The sequence below is a fragment of the Cherax quadricarinatus genome, chromosome 81, assembly GCF_038502225.1.
Source record: "Cherax quadricarinatus isolate ZL_2023a chromosome 81, ASM3850222v1, whole genome shotgun sequence".
Classification (NCBI taxonomy): Eukaryota; Metazoa; Arthropoda; class Malacostraca; order Decapoda; family Parastacidae; genus Cherax; species Cherax quadricarinatus.
In genome coordinates, this window is record NC_091372.1 from 12,904,648 (window position 1) to 12,919,261 (window position 14,614).

General features: G+C 42.4%; 1 protein-coding gene across 5 annotated transcripts in view; it reads left to right on the forward strand.

The window, feature by feature from the left end:
- The first annotated feature begins 9,008 nt into the window (after nt 1-9,008).
- l(3)neo43 (cytochrome c oxidase assembly protein COX16 homolog l(3)neo43) overlaps nt 9,009-14,614 on the forward strand; it is a 30,176-nt gene continuing 24,570 nt past the window's right edge. The window contains exon 1 of one of the 5 annotated variants that reach the window (XM_053792525.2): nt 9,009-9,382. In XM_053792525.2, coding sequence (XP_053648500.1) covers nt 9,330-9,382 — 53 coding nt within the window. In that variant the 5' untranslated portion in view covers nt 9,009-9,329. The other 4 variants (XM_053792522.2, XM_053792520.2, XM_053792521.2 and 1 more) reach the window with 4 other exon arrangements.

Genomic DNA, 14,614 nt, shown 5'->3' on the forward strand with positions numbered 1-14,614 from the left:
GTTTGATGTGTGTAGAGTAGAAGAGGTAGACCAAGTGCGTGGGGAGGCCCAGGCATTGGGGGTAGGGGAGGGAGGTGTGGAAGGAACGCGAGTATTTATAGTCCGGCTGAGGTCAGGTGAAGAATGCTGCATCTGATGATGTACCGAGTATGGTTATAGAGTCTAAAAACTTGGGTAGCTTGGAAAGGAGATTGGATAAGTTTGTGAGCAGACCTTCTACAGTGTTCTTATGTGGGATAGCGATGAAGAAGTTTCTTGGCAAGTGGTTCAGACACATAGGCAATGTGTCTTACCTACCAACCTGTCGGTATTGTATACCATTTTGATGTTCATCTTGTCAGACACTGCAACACTTGGCATCTTGATACAGAAAACACCTTGGACAAACTTTTCAAGTGAGAATTGTTGGATCTGAGAGGGACCTGACCTTTCAGTGGCTACATTCTCACTACTACTACTACTCTGCACCTCTCCTTCCGACAGTATTTAAGTCTCCGCACTGTCGCTTGTTCTTCAGATAGTTCCTGACTATGGAACTGAACTTCTCCAGGCCGAGGGACTGACAACCTCAAATTCTACGACTTTAAGGGTGATGGACTGATTACATCGTCTTCTCTACTGTTCCTGCCTACTTTCTGTATTCGACTGAAGAAGCCTACTGTGTAGGCGAAACGTTTCGGAATAAAGTTGCCTAACTGTTGCCTGTGCAAGAAAGGTATAAAATACCGACAATATGAAAGTTAAGACACATGTGCAACATCTGGATATCTTTATTGTAGTAGACGTTTCGCCATCCAGTGGCTTTATCAATACAGATTCTAGGACATAATAGGAAGACAGTAGAACTATATACAAAAGATGAGGTAATCAGTCCCTCGGCCTTGGAGTTAGTGTTCACAGCATCGTGGTGGAGGAGAGTCTGGAGCAAAGGCAAGAAGACTGGCGCTTTTTATAGGCGTCAGTGAATGGGACGGGCAGCAGACGAGGGCAGTCACTGGTAGGCGGGATTCCCCAGTGGAAGTAGGTCCTTCCCAAAGAGATGGGTTAGTTGCAGCAGCCGTGAAGAAGGTCTTGTAGATGTCCTCTGAACCAAGATTCCATGATGTTGCAGTGTCTGACAAGTTGTGCAAGAAAGGTATAAAATACCGACAATATGAAAGTTAAGACAGATCTACTGTCTTCCTATTATGTCCTAGAATCTGTATTGATAAAGCCACTGGATGGCGAAACGTCTACTACAATAAAGATATCCAGATGTTGCACATGTGTCTTAACTTTCTAACTGTTGCCTATGGCAACATAAACACAAATGCAGTATAATGTGATCCTTTATTGACTACGTTTCGCCCACACAGTGGGCTTTTTCAAGTCACAAACAGAACTACCTGGGGTTATGTTGACGACATTCTCCTCATAACTCCTAAACGCTTCAACGTTCAAGCTCTCCAAGACAAGCTCAACCAGGTCGAGCCTTCAATCCAGTTCACACTTGAAGAAGAAGTCGACAACACTCTTCCTTTCCTTGATGTTCTACTCTGCAAAGCTGACCACGAACTTCGTTTTAAAGTCTATCGAAAACCCACCAACCAAAACGATCTTCTCCACTTCTACTCTCACCACGACACCAAAACCAAACGTGGTGTAATTATAGGCTTCTTCCTGCGTGCACTCAGAATCTGCAGCAACGAGTTCCTTGAGGAAGAATGCACTATAATTGAACAAGTACCTCCTGGTGGATCAGAGCCTGATCAACCAGGCTGTTGCTGCTGGCTGCACGCAAACCAACATACGAGCCACAGCCCGGCTGATCCGGAACTGACTTTAGGTGCTTGTCCAGTGCCAGCTTGAAGACTGCCAGGGGTCTGTTGGTAATCCCCCTTATGTGTGCTGGGAGGCAGTTGAACAGTCTCGGGCCCCTGACACTTATTGTATGGTCTCTTAACGTGCTAGTGACACCCCTGCTTTTCATTGGGGGGATGGTGCATCGTCTGCCAAGTCTTTTGCTTTCGTAGTGGGTGATTTTCGTGTGCAAGTTCGGTACTAGTCCCTCTAGGATTTTCCAGGTGTATATAATCATGTATCTCTCCCTCCTGCGTTCCAGGGAATACAGGTTTAGGAACCTCAAGCGCTCCCAATAATTGAGGTGTTTTATCTCCGTTATGCGCGCCGTGAAAGTTCTCTGTACATTTTCTAGGTCGGCAATTTCACCTGCCTTGAAAGGTGCTGTTAGTGTGCAGCAATATTCCAGCCTAGATAGAACAAGTGACCTGAAGAGTGTCATCATGGGCTTGGCCTCCCTAGTTTTGAAGGTTCTCATTATCCATCCTGTCATTTTTCTAGCAGATGCGATTGATACAATGTTATGGTCCTTGAAGGTGAGATCCTCCGACATGATCACTCCCAGGTCTTTGACGTTGGTGTTTCGCTCTATTTTGTGGCCAGAATTTGTTTTGTACTCTGATGAAGATTTAATTTCCTCATGTTTACCATATCTGAGTAATTGAAATTTCTCATCGTTGAACTTCATATTGTTTTCTGCAGCCCACTGAAAGATTTGGTTGATGTCTGCCTGGAGCTTTGCAGTGTCTGCAATGGAAGACACTGTCATGCAGATTCGGGTGTCATCTGCAAAGGAAGACACGGTGCTGTGGCTGACATCCTTGTCTATGTCGGATATAAGGATGAGGAACAAGATGGGAGCGAGTACTGTGCCTTGTGGAACAGAGCTTTTCACCGTAGCTGCCTCGGACTTTACTCTGTTGACGACTACTCTCTGTGTTCTGTTAGTGAGGAAATTATAGATCCATCGACCGACTTTTCCTGTTATTCCTTTAGCACGCATTTTGTGCGCTATTACGCCATGGTCACACTTGTCGAAGGCTTTTGCAAAGTCTGTATATATTACATCTGCATTCTTTTTGTCTTCTAGTGCATTTAGGACCTTGTCGTAGTGGTCCAATAGTTGAGACAGACAGGAGCGACCTGTTCTAAACCCATGTTGCCCTGGGTTGTGTAACTGATGGGTTTCTAGATGCGTGGTGATCTTGCTTCTTAGGACCCTTTCAAAGATTTTTATGATATGGGATGTTAGTGCTATTGGTCTGTAGTTCTTTGCTGTTGCTTTACTGCCCCCTTTGTGGAGTGGGGCTATGTCTGTTGTTTTTAGTAACTGTGGGACGACCCCCGTGTCCATGCTCCCTCTCCATAGGATGGAAAAGGCTCGTGATAGGGGCTTCTTGCAGTTCTTGATGAACACAGAGTTCCATGAGTCTGGCCCTGGGGCAGAGTGCATGGGCATGTCATTTATCGCCTGTTCGAAGTCATTTGGCGTCAGGATAACATCGGATAGGCTTGTGTTAATCAAATTTTGTGGCTCTCTCATAAAAAATTCATTTTGATCTTCGACTCTCAGTCTGGTTAGCGGCTTGCTAAAAACTGAGTCATATTGGGACTTGAGTAGCTCACTCATTTCCTTGTTGTCATCTGTGTAGGACCCATCTTGTTTAAGTAGGGGCCCAATACTGGACGTTGTTCTCGATTTTGATTTGGCATAGGAGAAGAAATACTTTGGGTTTCTTTCGATTTCATTTATGGCTTTTAGTTCTTCCCGCGATTCCTGACTCCTAAAGGATTCTTTTAGCTTAAGTTCGATGCTTGCTATTTCTCTGACCAGTGTCTCCCTACGCATTTCAGATATATTGACCTCTTTTAGCCGCTCTGTTATTCTTTTCCGTCGCCTGTAAAGGGAGCGCCTGTCTCTTTCTGTTTTACATCTACTCCTCCTTTTTCTTAGAGGAATAAGCCTTGTGCATACATCGAGTGCTACCGAGTTAATCTGTTCTAGGCATAAGTTGGGGTCTGTGTTGCTTAGTATATCTTCCCAGCTTATATCGGTTAGGACTTGGTTTACTTGGTCCCACTTTATGTTTTTGTTATTGAAGTTGAATTTGGTGAATGCTCCCTCGTGACTAATCTCATTATGTCGGTCTGGGGCTCCGCGCATACATGACTGAACCTCAATTATGTTGTGATCTGAGTATATTGTTTTTGATATGGTGATATTTCTTATCAGATCATCATTGTTAGTGAAGATGAGGTCTAGTGTATTCTCCAGTCTAGTAGGCTCTATTATTTGCTGGTTTAAATTGAATTTTGTGCAGAGATTTAAAAGCTCGCGTGAGTGTGAGTTTTCATCAGAGCTGCCTCCTGGGGTTATTACTGCAACAATATTATTTGCTATATTCCTCCATTTTAGGTGCCTTAAGTTGAAATCCCCCAGAAGCAAGATGTTGGGTGCAGGAGCTGGAAGGTTTTCCAGACAGTGGTCAATTTTTAACAGCTGTTCCTGGAATTGCTGGGATGTTGCATCCGGAGGCTTGTAGACTATCACAATGACTAGGTTTTGGTTCTCGACCTTTACTGCTAAAACTTCCACTACATCATTTGAGGCATTTAGCAGTTCTGTGCAAACAAGTGACTCTGCAATGTACAGGCCAACCCCCCCCTTTTGCCTGTTCACTCTGTCACATCTGTATAGGTTGTAACCTGGGATCCATATTTCATTGTCCAAGTGATCCTTTATGTGGGTCTCAGTGAAAGCCGCGAACATTGCCTTTGCCTCTGCAAGCAGTCCACGGATGAAAGGTATTTTGTTGTTTGTTGCTGGCTTTAGACCCTGTATATTTGCAAAGAAGAATGTTATCGGACTGGTGGTATTGTTGGTACTGGGGGGGGATTTTTTTTCCGGCATTAGTATCTGTATCTGTTGGTTTGGAGTGGAGGCCATCGACTGTGGTTCCACTCCAGGAATGACTGGATTTGGTGTACGATTTCTGCCATTTCCTGCCAGTTTTTTTTCCTTCCTGGCACTAAAAAACCTCTCCCTCTTGAGTGGCTGTGGCTACCCAGGTTTTCCCATGGCCTGGATGTTTTGTATCTTTTTGTCCCCTTTAGATGGTATGCCTGGCAATTTAAATTATAGCACAGTCTTTCCTGTACTGAAGAGGTACACAGTTCAGGGTGAAAAAGCTTACAGGAAGGGAGTTTGCATTTTCCTGTTGTCATATGGGCATGGCATTTCCTAGGGTGGTCATAGTTGCACGTCCCATCTGTTTTTCCAGATTTCCCATGCCAGCAGATACCGAGTGCATAGTATGTGCACAGGCTTGGTTTCCGTTTGCCTTGGGTTTCTGTGACTGTATTCCCTGTTGGTGCATGTTTCCCTGTCTTACTTCTATCCTCCCTAGCACCAACAATGGAGCTCCCACCATTTGTTTTTGGTAATATATCCTCACTATTGCTAGTGGAGTCCTCTTGTTTGCTATTTCCTGCGGTATTTCTAGTTTGCAATATTGGTTTTATCTTATCTTTGACTACACTTGTTTCCCTACTATGGCTCCTGTCCCCTATGCGGTCATTCATATGTATTCCTTCCTGCGTATAATTCCCGACTACCTGGACAAAATCTCCAGCTTCACCATTACTGTCTCCCAGGACAGCATCTCCAGCTTCCCCATTACTGTCTCCCAGGACAGCATCTCCAGCTTCACCGTTACTGTCTCCCAGGACAGCACCTCCAGCTTCACCATTACTGTCTCCCAGGACAGCACTATCAGCCCCCCATTTACTGACTACCAGGACATCATCTCCAGCCTTACAGTTTCTGACTACATGGCCAGTATCAAGGGCAGTACCATTCAGCCCGGACTTTTTATGTTCCCATCTGTTGTAGAAAGCTTCCAGGTTTTCTATGAAAGCAGCTTTGATGTTGACCTCTTTTAATACCCTTGTGATTTTAGTCCACAGATTTATCTCATTTGGGCATACCCAAAAACACTTCCCTGTTTTAATACTGCTTGTAGCTAGTTCTTGGATATCTGCACAAGGGGCGTGACACCAATTTCCACAGAAATGACAATTTATGCATGTGGAAGCCCGTTTGTTTGACTGACCACAGACTACACACAGCTTCATAATGATTTGAATGGTTTATTTACTGCAATTCTACTAGCAACCTCTTGAATATTCTATTAATAACCTGCTAGGTGGTGCACAACGAAACCGTTTGAAACCAGTCCAGGGTTCGGACCAGTCAAGGGTTCGGACCAGTCTATCTGATCTGATCAGTGGGTCACTTATTTAAACCATACTGGTCGGTGATTTGAGCTAACACATGAAGGATCTACTGGAAATTATCTACCCGAGTAATATGTGATTTGATTGATACAAAAGTATAACTTGCGTGTTGAAGAGCCGGTGACTGCTGGCACTCCTACAATGACGAACGGTCGAGCCTCCACCTTTGTTTATCAATCGCTGTATCTAGCTTCTCTATTTTTTTTTTTCCGTCTCCTGGAGTTTACCTGGACCACCACAATAAAAGCTATATTATCACTATAGTTGACTGGTGCAAATTTTGGAGGAAGGGCGCTTTTTCTGTAGTAATAATTGCTTCTCGTTGTGTATATTGCGACCGCTGGTAACTACAGGTTATATGAAATTCACAGTAACGTCTGGTATTTCAAGAAAAAGAAACTAATGAAAGTCACTCCACTTCACTAAGTACCATTATAATACTGGTTAGTTGCTACTACAACACTGTATTCTGCTATTCACTGGTATCACTAGATTATATGCGAGTACACTAGCAGGCCAGGAAGATTATTAAAAACAGCTGACCTGTGGTAAGTTTCTGGCGACTTCTGGCACCTTCTGGCACCGTAATTCACACAACCACTTGATAAACTACAGAAACTCAAGACTTATCGCCACAGAAGAAAACACTCAATACCGAAGAATCCTGGAATCATCACTTATTTCTATATCCGACAACTTTAACCAGAATAGTGGCTTCTATAACATAGCTGAACCACTTGCCAAGAAACTTCTTCATCGCTATCCCACATAAGAACACTGTAGAAGGTCTGCTCACAAACTTATCCAATCTCCTTTCCAAGCTACCCAAGTTTTTAGACTCTATAGCCCCACTCGGTACATCATCAGATGCAGCATTCTTCACCTGACCTCAGCCGGACTATAAATACTCGCGTTCCTTCCACCCCAGGTAGTTCTGTTTGTGACTTGAAAAAGCCCACTGTGTGGGCCAAACGTAGTCAATAAAGGATCACATTATACTGCATTTGTGTTTATGTTGCCATTGTGTCGGTATTTTATACCATTTATTTCCAACTGTTGCCTATGTGTCTTACATACACTGGTGTATGGACATACACTGTTGTATGGACATACACTGGTGTATGGGTATACACTGTTGTATGGACATACACTGGTGTATGGGTATACACTGGTGTATAGACATACACTGTTGTATGGACATACACTGGTGTATGGGTATACACTGGTGTATAGATATACACTGGTGTATGAACATACACTGGTGTATGGACATACACTGTTGTATGGACAGGAAATGCTCATCTCAACCACAGAAATACTGGATGGTAAAGGTTGGCAAGAAGTAAGAACAAGCAAGTCTAAGGGAAAGCTGTGTTACCTTGTAGGTCTGGCTAACCAAACCATCTACAAGAAAATTAAGGTTGATTAACAAAGAACCCCCAGGGCACCCAGGATACTGTAGCAATTCTTCTGGAGAGGAAATACAACCTGAACATATCAGTGTTCCTAAACCTGAAAGGAAAGTTTAGTTTCACTCCCCATAACACAGTCTTATGAGGTACTGCAGAAGGTGAACAACATTGAATCGCCACTTGTTCTCACAGAACTACAATGCATATAACAGGTGACAAATAGATTTAAGTTACCGGGTAAAAATATCAGGTTAGGGCGCACAACTCAGCACCTTTGAGGTGCTGATAAATTAGACACATGTGCAACTCTTGGGTATCTTTATTGAGGAAACGTTTCGCCACACAGTGGCTTCATCAGTCCATACAAATGAGAATCTTGAAGAACAGGAGGAGAATGAGGTAATCAGTCCCTCAACCTTGAGTCGATGTGGTCAGTCCATCAATCTTGAATAGAATACCAAGGTTGAGGGACTGATTACCTCATTCTCCTCCTGTTCTTCAAGATTCTCCTTTGTATGGACTGATGAAGCCACTGTGTGGCGAAACGTTTCCTCAATAAAGATACCCAAGAGTTGCACATGTGTCTAATTTATCAACATGTCGGTTCTCTGAACCATTCATCTACAAACCTTTGAGGTGCTGCAGGTACAGCCACCTCAGCGCCTGATGTCAGTTTAAGGAAATATACGACATCTGCAGCGGGTCTCACTTGACCAAGAACTGCTTGGATAAACTGAAGAAAAGAGAGGCAGCTACGGAACTTTGGTCTCCGAACTGCAAAAGGAAGCATCATGCCTGGAACCTGCATTGTCCAGAGAGGCTTCACCTGGTCAGCGTGAAAAACCCAGCTCTTAGATGAATGGTTCACAGAACCGGCATGTTGATAAATTAGACACATGTGCAACTCTTGGGTATCTTTATTAAGGAAACGTTTCGCCACACAGTGGCTTCATCAGTCCATACACAGGAGAAGCATGAAGAACAGGAGGAGAATGATGAAGCCACTGTGTGGTGAAACGTTTCCTTAATAAAGATACCCAAGAGTTGCACATGTGTCTAATTTATCAGCCCACTGTGTGGGTGAAACGTTGTCAATAAAGGATCACATTATACTACATATGTGTTTATATTTCCACTGTGTCGGTATTTGATACCATTTATTTCCACCCCGCTCTTAGTTGTGTGGGTCACATCCTGGGACAAAAGTGACCTGATTTTCTCGAAATGCTCTGCATAAAAGGGGCTTTCTATATAGCAGTATGTCAGCTATGGTCTGTGTACCCTGTATATGTACTTATAGAAATAATTATTATTATTATTACTACTAAGTATCAACGAGGAAGTGATGCCGTTTCTGATCCAGCTCTGGACACCTCACAAGGGGAGTCAGCAGGTCCCATGTTAAGGGAATAAACTACCTGCAACACGTCTACCCTGACACAAGTCACCAGTGAAGAACACTGTAGACCAAGAGAACAGAGCCGTCAAATGATGTCGACAATCACGTGCTTCACCGCTATCATATGCGACCTGATGGACTATAAAACAAGGAGATTTGCAGAACTGTTGCGAACAACTTATTGAATATATGCATGATAGATAGATAGACCAGCGTCCATACGTTTATGTGCAAATGAAGCCGACCATCCAACACAGGACCCAGAGATAATCTTGGAGGACCTGATGATCTCAGCTCACTGTAGTACATAAAATGTTTTGCACAGCGACTACAGCAAGACCCTGATCACTGTCACAGAACATGAATTAGATCAGCAACTTTACATGGACTCCAGTGGAAATAAGTCACTTTATCTGATTTTTTGGGGTTATCCTAGGTAATTTACACTATAATAATTGTACTTATGTGTACTTGTGCCTAAATAAACTTTTTTACTTATTAAACAATAAAGCTAAGTTTCTGTTAGTGAGACATAAAGTATCCACTATAACAGTAGACCACCAGAACCCGTTTTAACTACTTCATACAAAATAACTTCTCTATTTGGGATATCAAAATCATTTTTTGATATCTATCCAAGGCCTTTTGGACTCTTATTTCATCTCTTATAAAAGTTATTACACCCCCTGTGTCTTGTAATTGTTAATTTCCTAATTCCCGGGAAGTAAGGTCTGATATTGGTCACCCTAGTGATCCGTAACACGTGTAGCACCATCACTGTTCTGGCCCAGAGCTGTAGCCACTACAACCAGAGCAGCAGCCGCTACAACCAGAGCTGCAGCCACTACAACCAGAGCAGCAGCCACTACAACCAGAGCAGCAGCCACTACAACCAGAGCAGCAGCCACTACAACCAGAGCTGTAGCCACTACAACCAGAGCAGCAGCCGCTACAACCAGAGCTGCAGCCACTACAACCAGAGCAGCAGCCACTACAACCAGAGCAGCAGCCACTACAACCAGAGCAGCAGCCACTACAACCAGAGCTGTAGCCACTACAACCAGAGCAGCAGCCACTACAACCAGAGCAGCAGCCACTACAACCAGAGCTGTAGCCACTACAACCAGAGCAGCAGCCGCTACAACCAGAGCTGCAGCCACTACAACCAGAGCAGCAGCCACTACAACCAGAGCAGCAGCCACTACAACCAGAGCAGCAGCCACTACAACCAGAGCAGCAGCCACTACAACCAGAGCAGCAGCCACTACAACCAGAGCTGTAGCCACTACAACCAGAGCAGCAGCCACTACAACCAGAGCAGCAGCCACTACAACCAGAGCTGTAGCCACTACAACCAGAGCAGCAGCTGGAGTCCACTCAGGATAACCCAGGGAAGGGTTAACCACCCAGTGAGTGGTCCTTTAATGTTGTCCTCACCCACCCCAGGATGCCACCCACCCACCCCAGGATGCCACCCACCCACCCCAGGATGCCACTCATAATCATGGCTTGGTTGGCAATGTTCTCGTCTTATACTGAGTTCCCATGGTTTAACTCTGGTCAGGTGGAAACGTTGCTATCACTGTTCACCTAGCAGTAAGTAGGTACCTGGGTGTTAGTTGACTGGTGTGGGTCACATCCTGGGGAACAAGATTGAAAGACCCAACTAGAACTCAGACAGACAATCATCTATGATGCACTAACTTTCTTCGGTTATTTTGTGTGGCTAACCTTCCCCCGGGTTAAAAATTCCAACAAATATTATCTTGCTTACCAGTATGTATATGTATGATAATTTGTCTAACTGTATTTGTGTATACTTGTACATAAATGAACACCGTATTTCATGGCTTATTAGACGCATTTTTTCCATAAAATGTCTCCAAAAACTACCCTGCATCTTATAAACTGAAGGTCAGTGACGGGAGCTGTAAGTTTGTGGCGTGGGGTGGGCTGTAGCTCTCCCAGTTACATAGAACATAAGAAAGAAGGAACACTGCAACAGGCCCACTGGCCCATGCAAGGCAGGTCCAAGTCTCCTACCGGCTTAAGCCAATGCCCCAACCTAGTCAGGTCAGGTCACATTCACTTAAGGAAGGAACATGGCAACTGACCTAGTAGCACAAGCTAATCAGGTCCAACTCGCACCCACCCACACCCACTCATGCATTTATCTAACCTATTTTTAAAACTACACAATGTTTTAGCCTCTATAACGGTACTCGGGAGTTTGTTTCACTCATCCACAACTCTATTACCAAACCAGTGCTTTCCTATATCCTTCCTGAATCTGAATTTTTCCAACTTAAAACCATTACTGCGAGTCCTGTCTAGGCTAGATATTTTCAGCATGTTATTTACATCCCCTTTATTTATTCCTGTCTTCCATTTATATACCTCAATCATATCACCCCTAATTCTACACCTTTCTAGAGAGTGCAGATTCAGGGCCCTCAGTCTGCCCTCATAGGGAAGATTTCTGATATATGGGATCAACTTTGTCATCCTCCTTTGTATGTTTTCCAGAGCATTTATATCCATTCTGTAATATGGTGACCAAAACTGTGCAGCATAATCTAAATGAGGCCTAACCAAGGATATATAGAGTTGAAGAACAACCTGAGGACTCTTATTATTTATGCTTCTTGATATGAAGCCAAGGATTCTGTTAGCTTTATTGCAAACACTTATGCACTGCTGTCTTGGTTTCAGATTACTGCTAACCAGAACTCCTAAATCTTTTTCACAATCCATAATATTAAGATCCACATTATTTAGTTTATATGTGGCATGGTTATTTTCCTGTCCAACATTTAGAACTTTTCATTTGTCTATATTAAAGTGCATCTGCCACTTCTTGGACCACTGCATCAGTCTATTCAAATCTTCCTGGAGTGCTCTGATGTCCTCGTCAGAATGAATTTGACGGCTTATTTTGGTGTCATCGGCAAACTTGCTTATGTCGCTCTTTATGCCCTCATCAATGTCGTTTATATAGATTGTGAACAACAGGGGGCCCAACACTGATCCCTGTGGAACACCGCTCGTGACGCTTCCCCACTCTGATTTCTCCCCATTTATGCAAACTCTCTGCTGCCTATTTGTCAACCATGCCTCTCTCCAGGAAAAATTTCTCCTATTCCATGTACCTTAATTTTCCTCAATCGTCTCTGATGTGGGACCCTGTCAAAAGCCTTACTGAAGTCCATATACACAATATCATATTCATTACCATGATCTACCTCCTCAAATATCTTAGTGAAAAAAGTTAATAAATTCGTAAGGCAGGAGCGTCCCTTTGTAAAACCATGCTGAGATTCATTGATTAATTTATGCTTTTCAAGGTGGCTATGAACTGCCTCTGCAATTATTGATTCCATAAATTTTCCCACTATGGAGGTTAGGCTTATTGGTCTATAGTTCGAAGCTAAGGACCTGTCACCTGCTTTGAAAATAGGTATCACATTTGCCATTTTCCACTTATCTGGCACCATGCCAGTTTGAACTGATATGTTGAAAAGATTAGCCAAAGGATTGCTAAGCTCCTCTTTACATTCCTTTAGAACCCTTGCGTACAGTTCATCAGGGCCTGGGGATTTGTTAGGTTTTAATTTATCTGTTTGCCTAAGGACCATGTCACTTGTGACCCTAATCGTGCATAGTTTATTATCATCCTGTTCTACATAATTTATTATTTCTGGAATACAGTGGACCCCCGCTTTACGATCAGCTCCCAATGCGACCAATTATATAAGTGTATTTATGTAAGTGCGTTTGTATGTGTATGTTTGGGGGTCTGAAATGGACTAATCTAATTCACAATACAGTATTCCTTATGGGAACAAATTCGGTCAGTACTGGCACCTAAACATACTTCTGGAATGAAATAATATCATAAACCGGGGGTCCACTGTATTGCTAGTATCTTCCTGTGTAAAAACTCAGAGGAAGTATGTGTTAAAAATTCTACACATTTCCTTATCACTGTCCGTGAGCTGACCCGAGTAACTTTTGAGTTGGCCTATCTTGTCCCTGATCTTATGTCTATATACTACCTGATAAATCCGATGCCGAGCCATTGAAACTAAATACGTATGGTTCTCATGTGGAAGAAAATTGATTACCTGATTGATTGAATGGTTGATTGAGTGATTGATTTTGCATGTTTTTGTGCAAAAAAATAAAATTTAGTATGTATTTCTCTACTGGATGACAAAATTGTTTTCTTGACAGTAATACATACTATATAAAGTTTGATATACAAAACTGAACATCCAGTTGTGCAAGAGAACAGTGATTGAATGGGCAGACTAATGAATGGTGTCACAAGTAGCATAAACACTAATACCTGTATGATGAGGGTTAAAATTATGGTAGATAGTTTTAGATAGTTTATCTGAATGGCCTTACAGAATATAGCTTTTCTGTAGCTGCAGGTAGGTAATTCAGAACAGTTACTGACAGGCAAATTAAATACAATATTGTATTGTGCTAGAAGATATGTTGCATTGAATCATGACCAAATAATGGTACAGGATTGATTGAAATGTCATGTACAATTTCCTCTAAATTATGGATTAACCCTTTCAGGGTAGAGAGGCCCTCTCCTAAACTTGTTCTCAGGGTCGAAAATTTTTCGAAAAAAAAAATTATTTTTTCCTATGAAATGATAGAGAATCTTTTCCCAATCATAATGACACCAAAAGTATGAAATTTTATGGAAAACTTACGGAATTATGCTCTCGCGAAGTTAGCGGTCTCGCTGATGTTTACGTATGGGTAATTTTGCCAACTTTGAGCTCTATTTTTGGCCAATTCCTGTGTACTAGTCGACAAAAATCATATTTATTTTGCTAGAACTCCATTTTTTTCTATCGAATGAGTACAAGAAACCACCCATTTACCAATTTCAACTATCCAATAAAGTGGTTAGAAATTGGCAATTTTGCCAATTTCACACAAATTTCAGAAGATGCCAATTTCGAAATAGGGTCCAGAATAAACAAGATAAACATTCCCGGCACTAAAATAACAAGTTCTCTGTTCGTTAGCCACATCCCCAGGCCCCTCTTATATTTCTTTTGCTTTCCACTTTGAATTTTTATTCTTACAAAAAATAGAAGATTTACTGTTATGCAGAATTCTGCATTAGTGTAGAAATGGTATAAATAATATCAACGCACTTGTGAAAGAATATTAGACTCGCCAGTTGACATGTATTGGACGCTTGGCATGATTTGTTTACTTTTGAACTTTGGTAAAAATCGAACATTTCTGCTACTTTGAGCTCAATTTCAAGGTACTTTTCATTGTTAAACCAATCAAAATCATCTCAATTTCTGTAATATGTCTTCCATTCTATAAAATGAGACCAGGCAAACTAGAATACAACCATAAATACCATACGAAAATACAGTGCAAAGTTGCTGTTTTAATCCAAAAACATGGTCAAAGTTTTTTTTTTCTCATTACGCACTGTGTGCTGCAGGGTTTTTTCTTATAATGCGCACACTGACCACATAGACCCATCTTTTCATATGTAGGCCTACCAGCTTTCTCTCGCTAGATTTGAAGGCGCTAGAATTTAGGTGTTCTAGTACGTCAATAACCCTGGTGCATGAGCTGTACTAGTACGTCGAAAACCCTGAAAGGGTTAATAGTGAATTGT